Below are 24,865 nucleotides of genomic sequence, written 5' to 3' on the forward strand. Positions count from 1 at the left end.
TTAAGGTGCCTATAGCCCACGATGGATATTTTTCAATTATATCTAAATCAAAATAAAAATGGTGGAAGTATTACTGGCTGCAAAACCATATTGGCATCTAGTATTCACCAGGCTATAGGGTCAACGAATCACCTTAGATTTATAAAGCACTTTCATCCTTAAAAATATGAAAACTGTAGTGTTTCTCAGGACCAAAGAGAATTTGTACATTGACTGAATTACAGATTTGACATTCTTGGCCATCATTCTCTGAACATGCTTATTTTTTTTTATTTTTTTTTAACTAGGCCTTGATGACTGCCTCCAGCAATACATTAAAAATTTTGAAAGGGAAAAAATCAATGGAGAACAGCTGTTGCACATCACTCATCAAGAACTTGAAGAACTGGGAGTCACTCGCATTGGACACCAAGAATTGATCTTAGAAGCAGTTGATCTGCTCTGTGCATTGGTAAGTAGGCTGTTTTTTGGGGACATTCATTTTAATAATATAGGTTTATGCATCTCCTAGCCAAAGCTAAGATAATGAAGACTGCATGAAATATAGCACCTTTACCAATTCCTGCCTTACTTAAATATTGTTCCTTATTGCTTCAAAATAGGACGTGTTTGCAGACGCTTCTGTAAGTACAAATGAATTAACCATTTTCCTTCTGAAAACATTAATATTATTTTTAGTCTTTTTCCATAGATTGTCTTTGTCATCTTCTTTAGCTTCTTGAGTGCTGTATTCATATGCCGTGCATGATCAGCACTGGCATCCTTATGGCCCAATGATTGTATACCATATGCCCTCACGTTCCACTGAACTTTACCATAGTGCAGTAAACCATATAGTTCCTGCATGTGCAAGGCAGACCAGCACTCAAGGAGTTAATGCAGAAATTGTGGAGGCAGTGTTAATTAGACTGGAAGATGATTTTAAAATTAATTTTAAACCATTTTTGCAAAATCACAATAGACTTTTACCCTAAACATTAAATACTGACACCATGTGATCAGTTTGCTAGCTTTGTAGTAGCACAGTTTTAATGTGCAGAAGAGTCAAGTTTGGAAGCAAACTTATTTTCTGGCTGGTGAAAAGTTACTGAGTTACATACGCCCTGTTCAAGTTGTCTGGGTGCCAATAATGTACTGTACTTTTTTTCTCTTAAAATGCCTCCTACCAGTTGATAAAATTAAATGTGATGGCACCAATCTTAAAAAAAAAACAACCACCACCACCACCAAATGTTGTCTGAAGTTCTCCAGGTAAGGCTCAGAGGCAGAGGAACTTGGATACAAGAGAGTATAAATTGTAATTAAAAAGAGGGGGATGTTTTGTGTGATTAATAGTCTGGGAGCCCAGGCTTCAAATTTTTGGCTATGTAGCACCTCGTATACAGAAAGCAACAACTGGTTTTTTTTATAGAAGTGTCACTTGGGTACTTATCAAGGCTGGATGTGGTGGTGTAAAGCTGGAGAAAGGTATGCCAGTGCAAGAATTTTTCAATATGTATAGCCTCACAAAATGTCAAGACATTGTAGTCTTGATGACAAGTGTCCTAGACATCTTGCTGATATTCTTCATTACAATAAAGACTGTGCTCCATTCAATAGGTGATTCAGGCAGCACTGGATGGTACTATTAAAATATTTTCATTAGGGCTATCAAACGATTAAAAAATTAATCGAGATAAATTGCAGTTTTAATTCCACTGTTAATAATAGAATAACAAAGCATTTTATTTAAATATTGTGGGTGTTTTCTACATTTTCAAATATATTGATTTCAGCTACAACATAGAATACAAAGTACAGTGCTCACTTTATATTATTTGTATTACAAATATTTGTACTTTAAAAAAGAAACAAAAGAAATAGTATTTTTCAGTTCACCTCATAATACTGTAGTGCAATCACTTTATCATGAAAGTGCAACTTACAAATGTACAATTTTTTTTACATAACTGCACTGAAAAAAAAGTAAAACTTTAGAGCCTACAAGTCTACTCAGTCCTACTTCTTGTTCAGCCAATCACTAAGTTCATTTACATTTACAGGACACAGAAAGTATTAGAATTTCTCCATGTTGTTTCCATCTTAGATCTCATTTCAAGGGATAAACATAAATGATTGATTGGATGCCTAAGTGCATGTGATTACAATCTAGTTGAATTATGTGTGGTGAGGTTCTATGGCCTCTGTTATGCAGAAGGTCAGATTAGATTATCATAATGGTCCCTTCTGGCCTTACATGTTATTAATATTAATCATATTAGGAGCAAGTTGAACATACTGGGAGTAGCTGTAAGAAAAACATTAATGAACATACATAATTTTGCTTTGATTATGGTCGTAATCCTTTTAATTAACTTTTTTTTGTGAACATTTTGGGAAGTTAAGGTTTGTATGTAAAAACCATTTGGACCTGTATCTGAGATTAGTTTAATCGCAAAATAAAACTTTAGGGGCAGAGACAGATGTAGTATTTAGATATTATGTTATCCAGTCAAAGAACAGTAATACTAGTCCATGAGCTAGATGAGCAATCACACAGCTCAAATATTGAATGTACCCCTCTCATTCCTGAATTCATTTGGATAAGAGATCATCTTTGTGCTAACTGGAATAAGGCAGGTTGTTGGAAGTAGAGGGGTTGTTTGCGAAGGAGATGATGGGAGGAGGAAGTAGCAGCCAGGGACTTTGGTATTGCATAATGTGTGCTCTCATTTTTAATTTTTCTAGTCTTAATTTGTCATCCTCCAATTTTTTTTTCTGAATTTTGTATACACTGCTAGCCTTTTCTACTTTAAAGTAGGAAGGGAAGAAAAAATTGGAAACTTCATCAAAAGCTCCAGAGGGCAATGGCCTGGAGCAACTTTGTCTTCACTTAATCAAAACGGCAGAACGTCTCTGTTTTAAGCACTGCAGTAAGAGCTCTGTAGAGTTTCAGGTCAGAGGGATGAGAGTATTGAGCTGGGCAGCTTCTACTATATTCTACAGTATATTTTAGGAAATCCATGCTACATTCAGGAGATTTTCCACTGGAAGTTATGATTGCTCATCACAGCATTAATGGCATATGCTCAGCTGATATCCTCCTTGGAGATGGAGGAAGTACAAAGACTCCTTGAAGATTGCCGAGATTATGACAGTAGTGCTCTTGTGTGAGCCATGTTGCCAGTAAGAAGAGGGAAGCCCCCTGGTGGGGCTGGCACTTTGCATGGGTGGTCTCAAATCTGCTTATTTCCTTGAAAATTCGGAGAACCAGAACATGTACAGGACCCAACCCCTTGGGGAGAATGATGTATCAGAAAGTCCAGGTTAAGTTTTCCCACTGACTTTTTCACATGATTGGCTGATAGACCTGCATTCTCATTGTTGAATAAAATGCTACATGAATTTCATTTTAGAATTTTTCTTCCAGTGTATAATTTTAGGGGTTTTAAGATAGGACTGACAAATGTAAACTTCTGATCATGTATCTATATTTGTATTGGATTGTACTGAGTTATGAAATCAGCTGAGTGCCAAGCACACTTAGCTGAGAAGGAACCCAGTGATCTGCATAAAAAAAGTCAGTCAATCATGCTAGAGCCAAATTTTGAATCATGATCTCATAAGTGAATGGATTTGATTCCCAATAACTTTCTTGCAATGTCAAGCTTCATATGTTAACATTGCAACAATTACAGTATAAGCTTCTTATTGATTAAAATCTCTTGTTCACATTTAATACCTTTTCTATGTGAGTTACAAAATGCACTACAGACTACTTGATATAAATACTTGGAAATAACACTACTAGCAGTGAAATCTAGTATTTGAGATAACAACTTATGAAGCGAAAACTGTGACTGTGATGTGGTGGTATGCATAGCATATACTGCCAACTCTCCTAATAAAGGGAGTTGAATTTGTCCTGAACACTACAGGGGGAAAAAAGTCAAGACATCAAGAGTATGGTTTAATTAGGCAGCAATTTTATTAAGCAACACATCTGGCAACTATCTGCCAATAATTCATACAGTGCAGGTCATTCTATTGTAATATGTTCCGCCTGGTTTCAGCACCATTTCTGAGATCCCACCACCCTGCCTCATCAGAGTGATAATGGCTGGGGAAGAGAAGGTTGTGTTCTTCTTCGAGTGATTGCTCATATCCATTCCATGTAGGTGTGTGCGCGCCGCGTGCACGTTTGTCGGAAGACTTTTACCCTAGCAACTCAGTGGGTCAGCTGGGCGCCCCCTGGAGTGGCGCCACCATGGCGCCGGATATATACACCAGCCGACCCACCCACTCCTCAGTTCCTTCTTACCGCCCGTGTCAGTCGTTGGAACAGTGGAGCGCGGCTTAGCTGACCTCCACTTCCCTAGCTACTCATAGTTTCTCTCATTAAGTATCGTATATAGTTCAGATTTTATAGTTGTAGTTAACTTTATTTGTTTTTAGTATTTATTTCACAGGGGTTCGGGGTTTATCCCCTTCCCCTCACCCGGTGCCGGGTCCGATGCCCGGTCCACAGGGTTTTATAATGCTCGGCCGGCCACAAGCCGATGCCGACAAGAGATCCTCTCCTAAGTGCCTCGAGGAATCTCACCTCACAGATAAGTGCCGTATTTTTGAGGCCTTTAATCCGAGAACAAAGGGGAGCGGGACTTTCGCCTCAAGCAGCTCCTGACGGAGGCAGCTCTTGCTCCTCCGCTCTCGGCACCGAGCGCTGGTTAGTCTTCAAGGAGCGCTCCCTCGGCACCGGATCGCCGGTACCGCCAAGGCCTCTCGGCACCGGCCGTCGCTGGCTCCGACGTCCACTCGGCATGGATCCCTCTCCTGGAGCATGAAGAGGCGCAATATCCTTGCTGCGTCCGAGCCGCCTGCTCCGCAGCCGAGCGCTATGCTCAGTCGGATCGCTCGGCACCGATGTCTGCTGTGGCACCGATAATATCCGCACCATTAACTCCGGCCAGGCAAGAGCCATCGAGTCCGGTGCTGGAAAGCTCCCCGGTACGAACCGTGGTCGAGCTCGCTATGAAGCTGCGTCCGAGCTGCCTGTTCCGCAGCCGAGCGCTATGCTCAGTCGGATCGCCCGGCACCGATGTCTGCCGCGGCACTGACATTATCCGCACCGTTAACTCCGGCCAGGCAAGAGCCGTCGAGTCCGGTGCTGGAAAGCGCCCCGGTACGAACCGTGGTCGAGCTCACTATTAAGCTGCGTCAGAGCCGCTGGCTCCGCAGCCCGAGCGCTGTACCTGCGGCGGCACCGACAGTATCAGCACCGTCGACTCCGGCCACGCAAGAGCCGTCGAGTCCCGCACCTGAACGCTCCCCGGTGTGAGCCGTGGTTGAGCTCACTATTCCCTCCATGCCGGAAACATTTCCACAGCGACGGAGTGGATGGCGATTACACAGCCTGCGCTGCTTCAACCCCTGGCACCGCCGGTGCGGGTTATATTGTCTATCGACGAGCCTGTCTTGCTCAGGCCACCCTGCGTCGGCACCACAGAGTGGCACCGTTCACGATCGCGGTCCCGCAGATCTTCTCGGTCCTGTCGCCGAGCCAGGTGCCGGCACCGCTCACGGTCCTGGCACCGTTCCCCATATCGGTACCGGTCGTACCCGTGGCACCGATCAGCATCCCGTTCCCGACCTGGTACACTCGGTGCCGATCCAGCTCCCGGCACCGCTCCGGGCACTGGACTCCCGTAGCCGCTCCCGGCGTCGAGCCTCGAGATCTCGGTCAGCCTCCCGGCACTGCTCCGGTCGCAGGTCCCATTCTCGCTCCCGGTACCGGTAGGCCTCACGGTACTGATCCCCGGTGCTGCGTCCAGTGCCATGAGCTGGAGAGGGAGACTCTGCCCAGGGCTTTAACTTCTCCATGCCCATCCATTCGGATGTGCACACCAGAGTCTTCCGGGTGCTTCAGGCCAGGACCCTGACCCCCATCAGTGGCTACCCTGTACATCTTGGGTGTGCCATCAGGCCAAAGGCCTACCTGTGATCCCATCGCGCTCTGTTCCGTCAGAGCACTGGGTACCAGGGGCGACAGTTAGCATGTGCATGGTATCCTCCAGGGGCGACGGGCACCTATATGTATGTCTTTCCCCATGCTCCCTTGTCATCTAGTCCGTCAATGAGACGCAACGCCATGGCCTACAGGTACTAGCCCCTATGTCCAAGGGGGCTAGGCGAATGGACCTCCTGAGCCATAAGATGTACTCGGCAGGCGCCTTGCAACTTCGCGTAGCAAACCAGCAAGCCCTGCTTAGCCGTTACTATGGGCGGCGGTGGGAGAATTTACGGAGTTGGTTTCTCAGATCTCCCGTCAAGAGTTTGATGGCTTCCTGGAAAAAGGGCCGAAAGTGGCGAGAGCTTCCCTCCACACCTTGTTGGATGTAGCGGACTCCACAGCCACAACTCTGGCCTCGGGTGTTGCCACGAGGTGCATTTCATGGCTCCAGTTATCGAGCCTTCCCTAGCAGCTGCTGCACACTATACAGGACTTGTCCTTCAATGACAAAGGCCTGTTCTCAAAACTGACCCTAGGCTGCAAGGCCCAAAGGACAGCGCGGTCACTATGCACTCCCTCTCGGCATGTACATGCCAATGACTCACTGCCGACCTTTCCGCCAGCCTCACTGCCCTTACCCTGCGCCTAGACAACGACAGAGCTTTGCCAGCGGACGACGCTGAGGCAGTCGTAGGCATTGGTCGGGACCCCTAAGGGGCCAAAAATCAGGGTCCTCCCAACCACTTATCGAGCAAAACCTATCCCTCCTCGTCCCTCTTAGGGACCCCTCTCACGAGCAATTCCTCTTGCAAGAGGCGCAGGCGCTCCTCACCATCGGAGCTATAGAGGAGGTTCCACAGACAAAAGGGACAAAAGGTTCTAGCCCCACTAGTTCCTGATCCCCAAGGTGAAGGGAGGTCTCAGACCTATCCTAGACCCGTGGAAGCTCAACAAGTATGATATACCTGGAGTTCCGCATGGTATCCATGGGGACCGACTTCCCATCCTTGGATCCCGGAGACTGGTCTGCCGCCCTCGATATGAAGGGCGCGTATTTTCACGTCGCCATTTATCCTCCACACAGAAGGTACCTCCGGTTTGTGGCCAACCGTCATTTCCAGTTTACGGTCCTCCCGGTCGGCCTCTATACAGACCCCTGTGTATTCACGGTGTCTGGCTGTAGTCGCCGCCCTCTCCGCCACCGTCGGATACACGTTCTCCGTATCTGGACGATTGGCTCATTCCAGGGGCCACTGGGGCCCAAGTTACCACTCGTGTGGGCGTCGACGAGGTCCTATTCCTGCGTTTAGGTCTGATGATCCATATAGCGAAATCCACCCTGATTCCCACTCAGGGAATAAACTTAACTGCGGCCACCCTGGACTTCAGTATCGCACAGCCTGCTTACCTACGCCTTGCTTTCACGCGATGGTAACCATTCTACAAGGTCTACGGACCTTCCCGGTAACTTTGGCTTGAACGTGCCTAGGTTTTCTGAGCCACATGGCTGCCTGCACGTGCGTAACCGAGCATGCCAGGCTTCGCCTCCGTACACTTTAATCGTGACTCACCTCAGTGTACCACCCGGCCAGAGACAGCATGGTCATGGTCGCCTCGATCCTCCCGAGCGTCCTAGGCTCCCTCGACTGGGGGTCGACGCCCTCCCTGATGTGTGCAGGAGTGCTGTTCCATCCACCTCACCCTCGGTGTCCCTCATGATGGACGCCCCCATCTCTTCGCTGGGGTGCTCACTTGGGTCAGTTTCCCACTCCAGACCTTTGGTTGGCTCAACAGCTGCCCTTGCACATCAATGTCCGGGAGTGGAGAGCAGTCTGCCTTGTGTACCAGACGCTTCAGCAGCACCTACAAGGCTTTTGTGTCTCGGTGTGCACAGACAACACAACGGACACCCGTTGCATAAACAAGCACGGAGGAGCACAGTCCTCCTCTCTTTGCAGGGAGCTATCCAGCTCCGAGACTCCTGCACAGCTCAATTGACGGACCTGGTAGCGTCCTTTCTCCTAGGGGTCCGGAACACTTGGGCGGATCGCCTCAGCAGATCCTTCCGGTCTCTCAAGTGGTTGATTCCTCCGGATGTTATCCATTACATTTCCGGAACTTCACTCTCGCGGAAACGGAACGAGAGAGAAGTTCTGCTCATGCCAAGGCCTCTCCCCGGGCTCAATCTTGGCTGCTTTTCTGATGCCGTGGACGAGCCGTCTGCCGTCCACTTTCCCACTGCTCCCGCTGGTTCGCAAGGTCCTGCTAACACTCCGCAGGGACAGAGCGCATCTGATTATGATCGCTCCAGCGTGGTCCAGGCAGCACTGGTACACCATGTTGCTAGACCTGTCGGTAGCCCACCGATTCCCCTGCCTCTTTGCCCAGACCTCATAATGCTGGATCACGGCAAACTTTACCACCTAGACCTGCATTCCCTGCACATCGCCGCATGCCTGCTGGGGCCTAAACCGAGCCGAGTTACATTGTGCTGCCTCGGTTCTACAGGATTCTCCTGGGTGGTAGGAAGCCTTCCACTCGGTTAACGTATCTGCCCAACTGGTAGTCTTTCTCTTGCTGCTACGAAACACAATGTTTCCCCCACAGAGGTTCCGATCTATTTCCTCTGGGATTGCCTATGATCTTCAAACAGCAGTGCCTGGCGCAGTTCATCTTAAGGGTCCACTTGGCAGCCGTCTCTACCTTCCTCCCAAGGGAGAGTGGCTGCTTCATATTCTCACACGCTGTGGTTTCTAGGTTCCTCAAGGGCTTGGGGCATTTATGCCCCCAGGTTCGCCGCCCCACCAACTCCTGGGTCTTCAACCTGGTTATAAGCAGACTTATGCCTGCTCCATTCAAACCACTGACAACATGCTTGCTGAGATACCTGTCCTGAGGGACAGCTTTTTCCTTGTAGCCTTTGCATCGGCTGGACAAGTCTCCGAGCTTCGGGCTCTCACAGTGGGCCCACGGTGCACTATGTTGCGTAAGGGCAAGGGGCTGTTGTGACCACATCCGGCCTTCCTCCCTAAGGTGCTGTTGACCTTTCATATCATCCGGGATATCTTCCTTCCGGTCTTCTTTCCGAAGCCCATTCATCGTGATGGGAGCACATTTGCCCTCCCTAGACGTCCGTAGGGCGCTCGCTTTTTATGTCGAGCGGACAAGCCTTTTTGTACGCCCCCAACTCTTCGTTGTATTGGCAGACCGGATAAAGGGCCTACCTGTCTCCTCCCAGAGCTTTCCATCTTGGGTGACGTCATGCATTTGCACCTCCTGTGACTTGGCCCATGTTCCGTCGAGCCACCTTACTGCTCGTTTCACCAGGGCTCAGGCTTCTTCTGCTGCCTTTCCGACTCTTCTGCTGCCTTTGCTACTACCTGGTCCTCGATCCGGACCTTTGCCTCTTTGGTCTAACTGTCCAGAGATGATGCAGCCTTTGGCTCAGCAGTTTGCATTCTGCAACATCTCACTCCAACCCCACCGCCTACGTAAGGCTTGGGAATCACCTACATGGAATGGATATGAGCAATCACTCGAAGAAGAAAAAACGGTTACTTACCTTTGTAACTGTTGTTCTTCGAGATGTGTTGCTCATATCCATTCCAAACCCACCCTCCTTCCCCACTGTCGGAGTAGCCAGCAAGAAGGAACTGAGGAGTGGGTGGGTCGGCTGGTGTATATATCCGGCGCCATGGTGGTGCCACTCCAGGGGGCGCCCAGCCGACCCACTGAGTTGCTAGGGTAAAAGTCTTCCGATGAACGTGCACGCGGCGCGCGCACACCTATATGGAATGGATATGAGCAACACATCTCGAAGAACAACAGTTACAAAGGTAAGTAACCGTTTTTTTCCAGGTATCAATCATTAGGGGCTCCAACCCCATTCTCACCTTCTTCAGGAGATGTCATCCTCTAATCTGCTTCCAATTCCAGTTTATCAGGTTACTGGACTCTTATCGATCAATTACCTGCACTGGGCATCAGCAAAGTTGTGAAAAAAGTGAACTTGACAACCTAATTTACCCATCGGGACCCAGGAGTAAGGCCAAAATGCTACAGTGTCTAGGCCAATCTGGTAGTGAGGAAAAATTCCTTCCTGGCCTCAAAAGGCAACTAGCATGATGCTCAGAGCAAAGCCCAAAAGATCTGGTCCATCCTTAATCCTGAAGGGGAAGCTTTTCTTCCTTTGCACAATGGTTCCCAGGGCTGGCAAAAGGGTTATAAATAATCCCATTAAGTGTTCAGGGGTCACCAGGCTTTGCTAACCCATTTGTCCCACCAATCAGCCCGGAGACCCAGCTCCACAAGACCACAAGAGCACTGAATGCTCACAAGGTGGGGAGTGGGATGTACAATTTAACAGAGAGAAGGGTTTTCTTTTCCCTGCTGGCTCAGATATCCCACCTCCCCCAACCCACTTCTGAGTCTGGGAGAAAGGGGGGACATTTCCATTGTTCCAGGCCCAGTATACTTTTAGCTTTCCTACTCCTGCTTAAACAAAAGGTTTTTGGTGTTTGAGGTGGCTTACTGAACTGTCATTTTCTCCTGCCTGTTCCTAGCTTTGGCTTTAAGCAGAAGTAGTAAAAGGAAGCACAAGAGGTTATTTCTCGGAGTAGTTTTGACCTGATTTCTCAGCTAAAAGGGCTCAGACATGATTGATTAAATAGCGGAGAAACATCCAAACTTTGGGATACTCATCTGACTGCATCTTTTCAGGTCTGTCCATCACTTTAAAAAAAATCACACTCTTACTGTAAAGCTACAGAGGGAGGATGTGTTAGATCAAATAAAATCCACTTAGCAAAATAAAATGGCGTTCGTGTTATGAAGGAAGACAAAATACATAATTCCAAAGTGAAATTCTGAATATTAAAACTTCAGCAATACTATAAATTCCTGTTGGAAAAGGATGAAGATATTAGGTACCTGGGTGATCAAACTTCTAGGGGCAGATCCTGAACTGATGTGAATTGTCAGAGTTGCAGCTAACTGGAGATCTGCCTCCTAACATGTAAGTTTTGTATTAATTTCTGTGTGTATAATGGAGACTTTGGCTTCTGAAGCTCATGTAGTGTTAAGCATCAATATTTTAATGTGTTTCACAGTACAAGTTTCTCATTCATATGGCTGCATGGATGGGTTTCAGTAAGAAAATTGATTAAATCATTTAAAAGCTATTTCCCTTTCTTACATTAAGATATAAAGAGGAAACAGAAATATTACTTTCTGTTGACTGAATTCAAGGATATTGTTGACTCTTTTCTGACACATGGGAAAAAATCAATTGCATCTCTGTGACCTACCTAGTCAAACATCTCCTTATGAAACATGATGTGAAGAAACAAAGTGACATTTCCTCATCTGGGAGTTTGTCAGTATACGTGTACAGGCAGTCACCAGAAAACATTTTCAAATGAATAAAGCTGAACAGTAGGCCTTTCAGAATCAGAGTGGATCACACTTTAACCTTAAGATTAAGAACATCCTCTGTTGGGACGGTGCCAAATTATTATGAATTACTGTGATTGATATGAATGAATGTGGAGAACATGAGTTTGGTATGGCTTGGTACCTCTGAATTTACTAGAGGATTCTGAGAGCAGGATTCCCTTAGTATCAGGTAGCTGATATTGAAATTTACTGAGAGTGCTGAGATTGCACTTAAATGGTTAATTGAGACTCTATCTCTCTGTGTGTTTCAATATGAAACTTTGGAACATATCAGCCAATGACCAGCTCACCAAGTAAAGAAAACGCAAAAACATGTCATCAGTGAGCTTGGCATAGGCTGACCTGGGTCAAAATGACCCTTTTGGATGACACCATGCTAAGAGCTAAAGTGAAAGATTGATGAGAGGGTAAACATTGACTGATCTTTGGTCTCGGTTTTGCAGTCCCTTCTAAAATATTAATTAGAAAAATCCAGTAATGAAACACCCCCAGGGCATATTTCTGAGGGTATGTCTACACTACAAGACTATTTCGAATCAACTTAAGTCGAATTTGTGGAATCGACCTTATGAAGTCGAATTTGTGTATCCACACTAAATACACTAATTCGACTGTGTGAGTCCACAGTAACGGGGCAAGCATCAACTTTGGAAGCGGTGCACTGTGGGAAGCTATCCCACAGTCCCCGCACTCCCCGCTGCCCATTGGAATTCTGGGTATAGCCCCCAATGCCTGCTGGGGGGAAAACTGTGTTGAGGGTGGTCCTTGGTAACTGTCAGCATTCAACCGTCACTCCCGCCGGCGGGAAATCAGTTCGCGCACTTTTCCTGTTATAAGTGACAGCGCGGACACCACAGCACTCCACTGCGATCATGGAGCCCACTGCGATCATCGCTGCACTTATGGCCGTTGTCAACTCCTCGCACCTTATCGTACACCTCTTCAACAGTCAGATGCTGAGAAATCGGGCGAGGAGGCAACGGCAGCGCGGTGAGGACATGAAGTCTCAGACTGGCACAGACCTCTCAGAAAGCACGGGACGCCGCGCCGTGGAGATCATGGTGGCAATGGGTCATGTTCATGCTATGGGACGGCGATTCTGGGCCCGGGAAACAAGCACGGACTGGTGGGACTGCATAGTGCTGCAGGTCTGGGATGAATCACAGTGGCTGCAAAACTTCAGGATGCGTAAGGGAACTTTCCTTGAACTGTGTGACTTGCTGTCCCCTGCCCTGAAGCGCAAGGACACCCGGATGCGAGCAGCCCTGACTGTGCAGAAGCGAGTGGCCATAGCCCTCTGGAAACTTGCCACGCCAGACAGCTACCGGTCAGTAGCGAACCACTTTGGCGTGGGCAAATCTACCGTGGGGGTTGCTGTGATGCAAGTAGCCAACGCAATCGTTGAACTCCTGCTCTTGAAGGTAGTGACCCTGGGAAACGTCCAGGTCATCATAGCTGTTTTCGCCGCGATGGGATTCCCGAACTGCGGTGGGGCTATAGATGGGACTCACATCCCTATCCTGGGACCGGACCACCAGGCCAGCCAGTACATTAACCGAAAGGGCTACTTTTCAATGGTGCTGCAAGCACTGGTGGACCATAGGGGACGCTTTACCAACATCAACGTCGGGTGGCCGGGCAAGGTTCATGATGCGCGTGTGTTCAGGAACTCTGGTCTGTTTAAACGCCTCCAGGCAGGTAGTTTCTTCCCGGACCACAAAGTAAGTGTTGGGGATGTGCAGATGCCTACAGTGATCCTCGGGAACCCAGCCTACCCGCTAATGCCCTGGCTTATGAAGCCCTATACAGGCGCCTTGGACAGTGAGATGGAACTCTTCAACTACCGGCTGAGCAAGTACAGAATGGTGGTGGAGTGTGCTTTCGGACGTCTCAAAGGGAGATGGCGGAGCTTACTGACTCGCTCGGATCTCAGCGAAAACAATATCCCCATTGTTATTGCAGCTTGCTGTGTGCTCCACAATCTCTGTGAGAGCAAGGGGGAGACCTTTATGGCGGGATGGGAGGTTGAGGCAAATCGCCTGGCTGCTGATTACGCTCAGCCAGACACCCGTGCCATTAGAAGATCCCAGCGGGAAGCGCTGTGCATCCGGGAGGCTTTGAAAGCTAGGTTCCTCAGAGAGCAGCGTAACCTATGACTGTCCAGTTGCTTTACAGAGAAGCTGAACCTGCCCCTGTTTCTTTACCCAGTTACTGCTGACTCTCCTCTGCAGTTTCATACCCCGTTCACCCCATTTGCCCCCTTCCAACACACGTGTAAAAATAAAGTTAATGGAGCATTGTTATTTAAAAACCTTTTCTTTAATAATGATTTCGCGTTAAAGGGTTGAAACAGGGACGCGGACTGTGGTGGGTAGGGTGTGCAGTGATGTAGAGACCGCTTCTAGACTCTAGGAATGATAGGCTACTGCTCCTACAGCGGTCTCTGGGGGGAGGACGGTTACAGGTGGGTGTGCAGGAAGGGGTGAGGGGTGTAGGCTTTGGGACGGAGTTTGGGTGCAGCCTCTGGGCTGGGGGTGGGGGCGTAGGAAGGGGTGAGGGGTGTGTGGGAAGGGGGAGGAGGCGTAGGGGGTTGCGTGCTGTGGCTGGGGCTGAGGGTTTGGGGCATTGTAGAGGCTCAGGGCTACGGTAGAAGGGCAGGGTGAGGGCAACCTGCCTTGCCATTTGTGGATGGCAGGCGCTAGGACCCTGGGGCAGCAGACAGCATTTCTGCCGGTAGCCGCTTTACTGTCAAGTAGGGACGCAGCGCGCGGGGGGTGGGGGGGGAACGACACGCCGGGGGAGGGGTGGCAGGTGGGCGCTGGGACCTGCTCCAGGCAGGGAATTGACGGGGCGGGGGGAGACCCGCGTGGGCCAGGGCCCGATCCAGGCAGGGCCAGAGGGAGAGACCCACCTCCAAGTATACCTGGAGCAGGGCACCTGCCGCCTATGAACAGAACATTAAAAACACCTCACAGACTGACCAGGGTGCCTAGTGACTGCACTCAGTGAGTAACCTGCTGTTGATCCTGCTCCCATGTCTGTACCCTGTTCATGGTGAATGTCCTATGCAATTACCAAACCCCTCTCCCCCCTTCACAGAAAGTCTTCAGCAAACAAACATGACAGAAACAGTAATTAACAGCAAACTACTTTTAATACTCGACAACACAGTAAAGGTAAGAACTTTTCAAAATGTAGGGACTGTGAACTTTTGGGTAATTTAGCAGTCCGCTTTGGTGCAGTGACAGTTTTCACGGCCCTTGGTGCCCCTCCTTCTTGTTATTCTGGATGAGGTGGGTATTGGAGTGTGTGGTGGGGGAGGGCGGTTGCAGACACAGTGCAGGGGGCTCTGTCCTCCTGCCTGCGGTCCTGCAGAACATCGACAAGGCGCCTGAGCATGTCCGTTTGCTCCCTCAGTAGTCCAAGCAGCGTTTGAGTCGCCTGCTGGTCCTCCTGACGCCATCTGTCCTCCTGTTCGCTTTGTGAGTGCTGCTGCTGTGTGAGGTTCTCCCTCCACTGGCTCTGCTGGTCCGCCTCTGCTCTGGAGCAGCCCATAAGTTCAGCAAACATCTCGTCCCGTGTTCTTTTCTTACGCCGCCTAATCTGCGCCAGCCTCTGTGAGGGGCATGGTGGAGCAGGTCGGGATACTGTTGAAGCTGTGTGATGGGGAAAAGGGAGTGAATTGCTTACAAAGATAAATTTCCTCAAAAATGAAACATAGTCTACTCATTGTCTGTGAACCAGACCATGGATGGCACCTATCTCATGCTCACTCACTCAGGGAAATTTCGATTTCTCTGCATTCGCTTTCATTGCCTGGGGTATTGCACTGCAGACCAGACAAGCGGGGCAGGAAAGCTTAATCCGTGGAGCAGCCAGGCATAATAAGCCAAAGGCTTTTGGCTGCTTAAAAGTCAATGTCCAGCTCTGTCCTCTTGCTGCAGGCAATCCTGAAAGCATAAATTCTGCCCCTGTTCCACCCCCTCGCGGTTTTCCCTTGCAAAAGATCCCTGTATGCTGCCACTCTGTAGCCTCCAGCACGTGGCTCTAAAGTGACGCTTCTTGTTGTTCTAAGGAACAGAGAAGCACTACCAATACTAATAGTACACAAATTACTCTACTTACATGCAGGAGTCTGTGCGCGAGATCACCCTGAGGAGGATGTCACAGAGAGAGAGAGAGCGCATGCTGAATGAAAGCCAGCACAAGCCAGGGCCCTATGCTGCGATGCTCGTCAAGGCACTGGTCCCGGAGTACCAGCTGAGAGCGTGGCGCGGAAAAGTGTGCTACCTCGCAGCACCCAATAAGCCAGTTCTCCCCAGGAACCTCCTCCATAGGCTTTTCGACTACCTCCAGGATAACTTCCTGGAGATCTCCGCGGAAGATGCCTGTTCCATTCCCCTGTATATAGACCTTCTGTTCGCCTAGTCTATTTTCCTGTTCTTTTAAGAAATAAATGTTAACATGTTTAAAGCACTTACCCACTGATCCTTCTCCTGATTCAGGGTACGTGGTAATGGCTGCGGAGAGTTGGTAGGGGATCTCAGTGAGGGTGATGAAGAGATCCTGGCTGTCGGGGAAATCAGCGTTGTAAGCGCTGTCGACTGCCTCCCCCTCCTCATCTCCTTCCTCATCTTCCCCATCTGCGAACATCGACGAAGAACTGGCTGTCAACACTATGCCTTCGTCAGAGTCCACGCACACTGGTGGGGCAGTGGTGGCAGACCCACCGAGAATGGCATGCAGTGCCTCGTAGAAGCGGCATGTCTGGGGCTGGGCTCCGGAGCGTCCGTTTGCCGCTTTGATTTTATGGTAGCCTTGTCTCAGCTCCTTGACTTTCACGCGGCACTGCATTGCATCCCAGCTATATCCTCTGTCTGTCATGGCTTTGGAGACCTTCTCGTAGGTCTTTGCATTCCGTTTTTTGGAGCGCAGCTCCGAAAGCACAGACTCATCTCCCCACACACTGATCAGATCCAAGACTTCCCGGTCAGTCCATGCTGGGGACCTCTTTCTATTCTGGGATTGCCTGAACTCCTCTGCTGGAGAGCTCTGCATCGTTGCCGGTGCTGCTGAGCTCGCCCCGATGTCCAACCAGGACATGAGATTCAAAGTGCCCAGACAGGAAAAGGAATTCAAATTTTCCCGGGTCGTTTCCTGTCAGAGCATCGAAGCTCGGACTGCTGTCCAGAGCATCAACAGAGTGGTGCACTGTGGGATAGCTCCCAGAGCTACTAAGTTCGATTTGCATCCACACCTAGCCTAATTCGACATAGCCATGTCGAATTTAGCGCTACTCCCCTCGTCGGGGAGGAGTACAGAATTCGAACTAAAGAGCCCTCTATGTCGAATTAAATGGCTTCCTGGTGTGGACGGGTGCGCGGTTAATTCGAATTAACGCTGCTAAATTCGAATTAAAGTCCTAATGTGGACCAGGCCTGAGACATGTAACTCCTTTGAAAACAAGAGGTATATATGCTGAACAGAGTTAGTTAGTTCCCCAGTTAACATCTGAAGGGGTCTATGATGCTGTAAGACAGAGGGTGTCAGGGTAGCCAAGACCCTGCTATGAGAGACTTTTGAAGGACTTTTGAACCAGAGGGCCTCAGGGTAACCAAGACCCTGCTTCAGGGGACATTTGACAGACCAAGTACCTGAAGGGGAAGAGAAGAAAAGAAGTCTCTCTCTAAGACTGGTAGCTATACTTGCTTTGTTTGCCAATCAAGATACTGTGGAAGGACAGCATAGTAACTGAGGGTTTACACTTGGGGAATTGAGGCTTATTAGGGAGATGTATTAAATAACCTCTTACCGCTTGTGTGATTCTTTCTTAAATAATCTGCTGTGCATTTAGGAAATTGAATCTGAATTTTCACCAGTACTGGTAACAATCCACCCTGCTGTGGGCCATTAAAGATTTTTTTTCAACATCCTTTAATGGCCACAGTTATCCACAGTCAAGGAAACAGCCAAACCCTACCACAACCACAGAAACTAAATGTTGAAAACACTTTTTTTAACTTTTTTCCATCCTGCAGATATCCAGGGGAAGATAGGAAGAAGTTCAGGGCATTGTCAGAGATGAAGAACCATGACCCTGCTTATCTAGCTTGAGGGCCCTGATCTGCCACCCAGTGGAGTCGGTGGCCTGGGTTCTCTCCTGATGGACTTGGTAGTTAAGGAATTTCTTTTTCAGATTCCTGGGCACCAGGAATAGACTGACAGCCCCACTAGGCTACGTGAGCCCAGCCTCGCCCTCAACAAATAAGCCCCTATGGCAAAGATTGCCCCCATCTTACTGCCCACCCCCATCTTCTCTCTGTTTTTAATAAATCTTAGTTAATATTTTTATATCCTATGTAATTTCATGGAGCTGTTACCAAAGAAAAGAAAACTTCTTAACCTCTACAGAGAGATGCTGCAGGGTAAAGAGTTTCTGTAAGCTACATGCTCCTCTGTCTCAATCAAGAGGCATGGACAGAGGAATCCACTCTCTGTAAGTTTGTTGCCATCAGACTGCAGTGGGCAGACACAATGGGAGAGGAGGAGATGAGAGTTGGAGGAGATGTGGACTGCAGCAGAGAAGAGAACAAATATATTCTCTGGGAAGGACTTAAATGAATATTTAGAGTCAGGAAACCTGGGTGGAGGCACAGTTGGGAAGGAAGCAGAGACAAGGATGAAATTCTCTGACTTTCTTCACTATCCCGCCCCCATCACAATCAATGGGTCTGCACAGCAGTGTATAGATTAGAGCATAATTTGGTGCCATATATTTACAGAGATTTATTTGTATTGGACAAGATGTGGCCTAAGATCTTCAAATTATCAAATTAACTTTTTATTGGTCGACACTGGATGTGTATCTAATTGTTGCATGGAATATTTTCACCACTGCTGTGGAGGACAGCAGGGAATTCCTATTATGTACATTACTTGTTTTAATTTATGTGAGCTGCTTTATAGATAATAGTGCCATGGAAAAATAAAGTGTTATAATCTAATACTCTTATTCTTTGTGCAGTCAGAAATCTGTTTATGATCGGGAAGGAATTTTAATTTAGATGAACAGAATCACTAATTCGAGGCTTTGAAAATATGTATAAACTAATGTGGTTTCTGTTTAAAATATTTTCCAAACATTCAGTGTTTGAAGGATGAACACTAAACATTGTAAGATACATGTGTATTGTTAGAGAAGGGCCATTTTTGTTAACATATGAAAAATGCTGCTTATTAACCACTTCTACCAGAAGCACTTTTGTTTATGTAACCAATATTGCTCATTGAGTAAGGTATATACTATAGAGTATCAGAGGGGTAGCCGTGTTAGTCTGGTTCTGTAGAAGCAGCAAAGAATCCTGTGGCACCTTATAGACTAACAGACGTTTTGCAGCATGAGCTTTCGTGGGTGAATACCCACTTCTTCGGATGCAAGTCCTTGCATCCGAAGAAGTGGGTATTCACCCACGAAAGCTCATGCTGCAAAACGTCTGTTAGTCTATAAGGTGCCACAGGATTCTTTGCTGTATATACTGTAGTAGTCTTGCTTGATACATGACCTTTTCAACCTAGTAATACCATCAGGAATCCAAATTATTAGTCGCTCAAGGAAATAGTCAAAACTATTAAGCACTTCAGATGACCCAAGGTTATAAAATAAGTGTTTAGATCAGGGGTAGGCAACCTATGGCACACATGCCAAAGGTGGCACGCGAGCTGATTTTCAGTGGCACTCTCACTGGTCCTGGCCACCAGTCTGGGGGGCTCTGCATTTTAATTTAATTTTAAATGAAGCTTCTTAAACATTTTAAAAACCTTATTTACTTTACATACAATAGTTTAGTTATATATTATAGACTTATAGAAAGAGACCTAAAAATGTTAAAATGTATTACTGGCACACAAACCTTAAATTAGAGTGACTAAATGAAGACTTGGCACACCACTTCTGAAAGGTTGCCGACCCCTGGTTTAGATGTTCCTACCATCTGTATCTGGATCAACTCTCTACTGTTTAAAATGAGTCATTGCAATGTGTTTATACACAGGGCTAAGCTCTTTTGTATATTATAGGTGGTTTAAGTTTCCAATTCAAGCTAACCATCAGGAAAAATGGAAAAAACTATGATGTGAGCATCTCAAAAGTAGGATTCTTCACTGATTTCTGTATTTTTTTATCAAAAGTGGCTATATGTGGCACTTCAAAGGTGACATACTTGATGCAAGATGTTGCAAGGAAAAGTACTATATAAATGCCCAAGATAAAGCAATATAAGGCATGGCAACATTAAAAACTGTAAGACTCCTTGGTCTTAGGGAATACATGCTGAGAGCTAAAAATATTGATGTGTCATCATGATTAAACCATCTAATCTAATACTTCTGCAAGTTTTGGGAGCAATAAACAATAATACAACAGTTAAAGGTGCCATTCTCAAGCAAAAAGGCCCAAAAGGCGACTGGTAATTTCAGAGAAATCTAATTTCTCTCAATTGCAAACAAAATATTGTTCTTAATCAACCCGTGGACAAATCACAAACAGTGTACTCCCAGAGTTATGGGGCAATCTGTAATCATAATGAACAACTACTGATATGAATTTTTGCCATTCAAGAATATTATTGGAGTGATAGAAAAATGCTTACGTAGTCTCTACTGATTTGCCAAATGCCTTTGCTACAATCTACCATCCTTGTTTATTGTAGCTTTTGAGAAATTGTGAATGGTTGGATCAGATGGCCAGCATTATCTGACAACTCCATTAACATACAGTTGGGCAAGTGTGTGCAAACTGAAGAGACTCATTCTTTCAGCACTGCAAATTGTATTAAGCAAGGGGTGCATCATCCTCCAATCTCTATTTGGCCTTTTCTTTGCAGACCTATTATATTCAGCAACTTGTAACTTGCTCTTGGGAGTAAAGGTTAGATTTTTCTCATACAAACTCTTTCATGCAGACAAGAGACATTAATCAATGAAGGCGTTGGAAGCTTTTATTAAAGAATTGCTCTTTGCAGATGACTGTGAACTTCTAGCCCACTTAGAGCAAGATAATTACATCTCATTTTGCCGCTATCTCTGTAAACTTTGGCTTGAAAATTAACGTTTCAAAAACCAAAGTTATGTACTAACTAGCATCAAACCTTATGTTAAACCATACATCAGAATTAATAGTACAATGCTCAGCATAGTGACAAAAGTTAATCACCATGGAAATGTCTGCACAGTGTTTTAATATATAGCTAAAAAGCTAGCTTTGTAATATGCATCTGCTTTTTGAACACATGTGGAAGCAACATGACACCTTCATAGAAAGATCAATCTGCATAGTGCAGCAATACTGTCCCCTACTATGATAGCGCTGAGACATGGGCGTTGTATGGATGTAATGTTAAAAGTGTTGTACATCTTCTGTATGAGGCATTACATGAGTATACAGTAACAAAGAGCTATCATTAGAAAGGTATTTTGGGTTTTGCACCAGGTACATGATGCAAATTAGCAAATATTACACTCAACTCTTTTAGTGACCAGGTCTTACAACTCCTTTGGGACCAGAAGGCGGTTGAGCCTGTTCCGGTGTTCCCTATTTGGGAAGTACTTTGGAACCAGACAAGTAGCTTCAAGGAACAGGTGGGAGAATGAAAGGCCACCTGCTATACCATGTAAAGTTGTGAGGGAGAGTTAAATTCCAACTATATCTCCTAGTTAGATCTTTTGGGATGCTGATGTTCTTCCTCAGCCTATGAAATTGGGAAACTGGAAAGTGACAGGGTTCCTAACTAAATCTCAATGTGTAACACACAGGCTAAGTGTGTTCTTCCACTCTCTATTGGGTAGTTCATATACAGGAAAAGAGCCTACTGCTGCTACCAGCTAAAAGAGGTAATCCTGTAGGTAAAGCAATAATCCTGTGCTTTTGGTACTGAAGGTCCAAATTTAATCATTGCTGGCAACTTCTGGTGAGAATCGTTACACACGCAAAATGTTAGACCTTCTCTTCAAGGGTAGGTGACAGGAAATTTATCCAAAGAGAAGCTGCAGGGGAACTTCTCCATAGCCTCACTGGTGCTTGTTTTGAAGCCATATAAGATAGGGGTAGCAGCAGTCCACATTACTGGAACCCTATTGCAGGATTGGTGCCTTAATGTCTACATACTACATGCAAGTTGTCACACACGTTTTTGCTTTAATACACTCTTACAGTGTGAGATTGTACACTTCTCTTTGTTCTGTGGTTTCAGTTTAATTGCTGCCTCAGTAGAACACCTGTGCATTGATGTATTTTTGCTGTGAATTAACAAGAATTTGGGAGCTAAGCTATGCTATGCTTTATAGGTTATTATACAGTCTTCATGACCCTAGTATCTGAATACTGTAAAGGTGTAAAGTGTGGATGAGAACACCATCTCCCTAAAAATAGAACACTTGTTAATGACCAATTAAGAGATACCTTGTTAAAAGCAGCCTGAATCAAAATTTTGGGAACTAAATTTTGCAACTAGTTTATCACTATATAAACAAGAAGTAGGTCAAACAAAAAAGTATAGAGAAGAGATTGAAGGAATGTGCTGTAAGGACTATTATATAGTGCATTATAAGGTAATAAGGTGAGCAGGAGAGAGTGGTGGAAGATGTAATAAAATGAGCTCCATTGAAGTACAGGGAACTATGCTGTTTTATCATGCTGACGATCTGGCCCAATATGTGGGAATTGAACTAAATATTTATGTAGATAGGCAAGGATTTTAAATCATGCAGAGGAGCATGCTGGCAAAGGGACAGGATGACATTTTCCACTTCAATCATCTGTTTAGGATTTAAATACAAGGCAAACTGTCAAAAGCTACAGCTATGTCAGTAATGGCTGGAGGGCAATGGAACATTTGTATTCTGATGGCTCTAGTCTAATCTGAAATGTCTAGGTTCACTTTGCTGTCTATCTTTGAAAAATAAAACTCCCTTATGACATATGCATAAATACATTACATGATTTTTCTAAATATGCTGCATTGCATGGCTGTAGAGCCTGAATTAAAATAAAGCTCAGAAAAGCATACTTACAAGTGTTATTTCCTGTCATTTATAAATGTAACTACTTACAGGTAAATAGTACCACATTGCTTTTTGAATAATGGTATCTTACACTACCTTAATATTAAAGAACATAATATATATAATCCTTTAGAAAAGAGAGAAACAGAATAAGAAAAACTAATCAAACCAAAAAAAACCATACATCTTGTGCATAACACTTTCTTATATTAGACTATCATTATCAATTTTGAGTACTCCTGTAGATTCTTGATATTTCATTTTTAATTCATGTAATCATTGAGGGACAGATTCTGATCTCAGTTACATCTGTGCATATCTTGAATTACTACATTGACCTTAGAGAGGCAAGGTGGGTGAGGTAATATCTTTTAATATCTTAGAAGTTGGTCCAATAAAAGATATTACCTCATCCACCTTGTCTTTCTAATAACCAGGGACCAATACTGCTACAACAGCACTGCATACACTGACTTCAGTATAGCTACTCCAAATGCACAGTAATGTAGCAGAGTACAATCTGGCCTTAAAATTCCATGCATCAATAAACATCAGTTCTACTTTATACTCTGCACATCATCCATTCAGTGGGCCGTACTGTGGGCCATTGATTTTTTTAAAGATGGAATTCTTCATTGATTTCAGTGGGGATTTCTGCTTAAAAGCTGGCAGTGCCCATGCTATGTGATCCATAGCTTGCAGTCTGCATCAGTGTGGCATTCCATTCTGTCTCTACACGGGCACATTATTCAATATAATAAACAGAAGAGACTCAAAAATACCTAAATTTATCTGAGACTTATTTAGGGCCAAATTGTGCCTCATAGGTTATGCTCAGCATCTGCAGTGTGGGTCACCGAGCCAGAACTTTTGCAGTTCCCTGGAAATGCACATTGCAGAGGCATCTCTTCTGCATGCATTCACCCTGGTGTTTGGGCAGCACCCCACCCTTCTCCCTTTTGAAAGGCTATCATTAACAGCGAGTGTTGGTTTCACTCCCATCTACACCATGGCAGGCCCTTGCACAGGATCACGAGGGGTGTGACACCCTCTTGTGTTCCCCACTTGCTCACCTGCACAGACATCTAAAGTCTGGCCTTTAAGTTGTAAGTAACTTAAGTGAAAAACAATTTATATGTTTCTCCACTGCCCTGTCTCTTGTGCTGTCTGTTATACCTGTACTCTCATTCTGATAGAATTTTACATCCACTTTGCATTTAAAAAGGATTGCAATAGCTGAAAGGTAGTGGGAAAATCAAGCCCTGGGTGGTCTTCCCTGTGTCATCTGTGTCTTGCTTAAGATGATAATGTATCATTTTCAAACCCTAAATAATGTCCAGTTTAAAACTGAAAAGCATCACTAATATACATGATCATGGAACATATTTCTCCTTTAAAAAATCTAAACTCAAAAAATCCAGTAACATAGGTACTTGTGAGAGTCCCACATGTAAAGGTGGAAGGTGAAAATAAGATAAAGTAAAGGTGGAATTTAGAAGGAAATTAAATGTGGGGTGGAAAGGGAATCTGTTTGATACATTTATGAAGAGCCCATGTGATAATATGCCGAATTAGAAGTATACAATCTGTATGTAAGAAAATGAGACAATTTAAAATACTAGGGTTACAGTGATTAGGGAGAATAAATGCATGAGTGAAAGACAGAATGCCTGAGGGAGCTTAGGTGTGCAGGGAGAAATAATAGTGGCATTTTGGCATGGACAACAAAGACTATTTGCTCTGAAGTTAAGTACAGTGAGAGGTGATGAGGTGACCCATATGTTTCTCAGCTTTGGTTCTTTCTCCATCCTGAAAAGATAGATCATGAGAGGATTTTATAAAACCATGGAGGTGTTTTAATTACTCAGATAACTGGAATGATAGCCAGGGAAAAAGACTAAGGGAATCTGCAAGTTCCTAGAGATGGTGTAGAATTGCTTCCTTATCACAGCTGGCTGAGCAAATCTCCATAGTCAGGCCCTTCTCTGGACCTAATCACTGGAAATGAGCCAAGTATGATACATAGGCTTGAAAGTGGAAAGCATGTAGGGCACCGCTTGTAATCTTTATGAGATGTAAATTGCTAATAAGCCTATGTCCTGGTGGGGACAGTTGTGTGAAAATATTTGACTTTAAGAAGACAAATTGAAGGAATACACAGTGTCTTGGGGAATGGAGTTCTATAAAATGTATAAAAATCAGTAGGGGAAAAATGGGATGTATTTTAGCAGCCAGTTTAGGCTGCAATTAAAATTCATACATGTAAAGTCTAAGCAAGTGAAAAGATATTGGAGGCCATTATTTTTATGATGTTGCAGACAACCTACAAGAGAAAATATAAGCAGTCTGTTGAGGAGGAGGATT

At 45.6% G+C, this 24,865-nt stretch overlaps 1 protein-coding gene across 1 annotated transcript in view; it reads left to right on the forward strand.

Moving 5' to 3' along the window:
- Positions 1–24,865, forward strand: part of LOC123377890 (connector enhancer of kinase suppressor of ras 2-like) — a 474,233-nt gene that overhangs the window by 102,368 nt on the left and 347,000 nt on the right. Inside the window, exon 2 of the mRNA XM_045031225.1 lies at positions 288–451. Coding sequence (XP_044887160.1) covers positions 288–451 — 164 coding nt within the window. The remainder of the gene's footprint in view (positions 1–287; positions 452–24,865) is intronic.

Source organism: Mauremys mutica, chromosome 9, assembly GCF_020497125.1.
Source record: "Mauremys mutica isolate MM-2020 ecotype Southern chromosome 9, ASM2049712v1, whole genome shotgun sequence".
Lineage (NCBI taxonomy): Eukaryota > Metazoa > Chordata > Testudines > Geoemydidae > Mauremys > Mauremys mutica.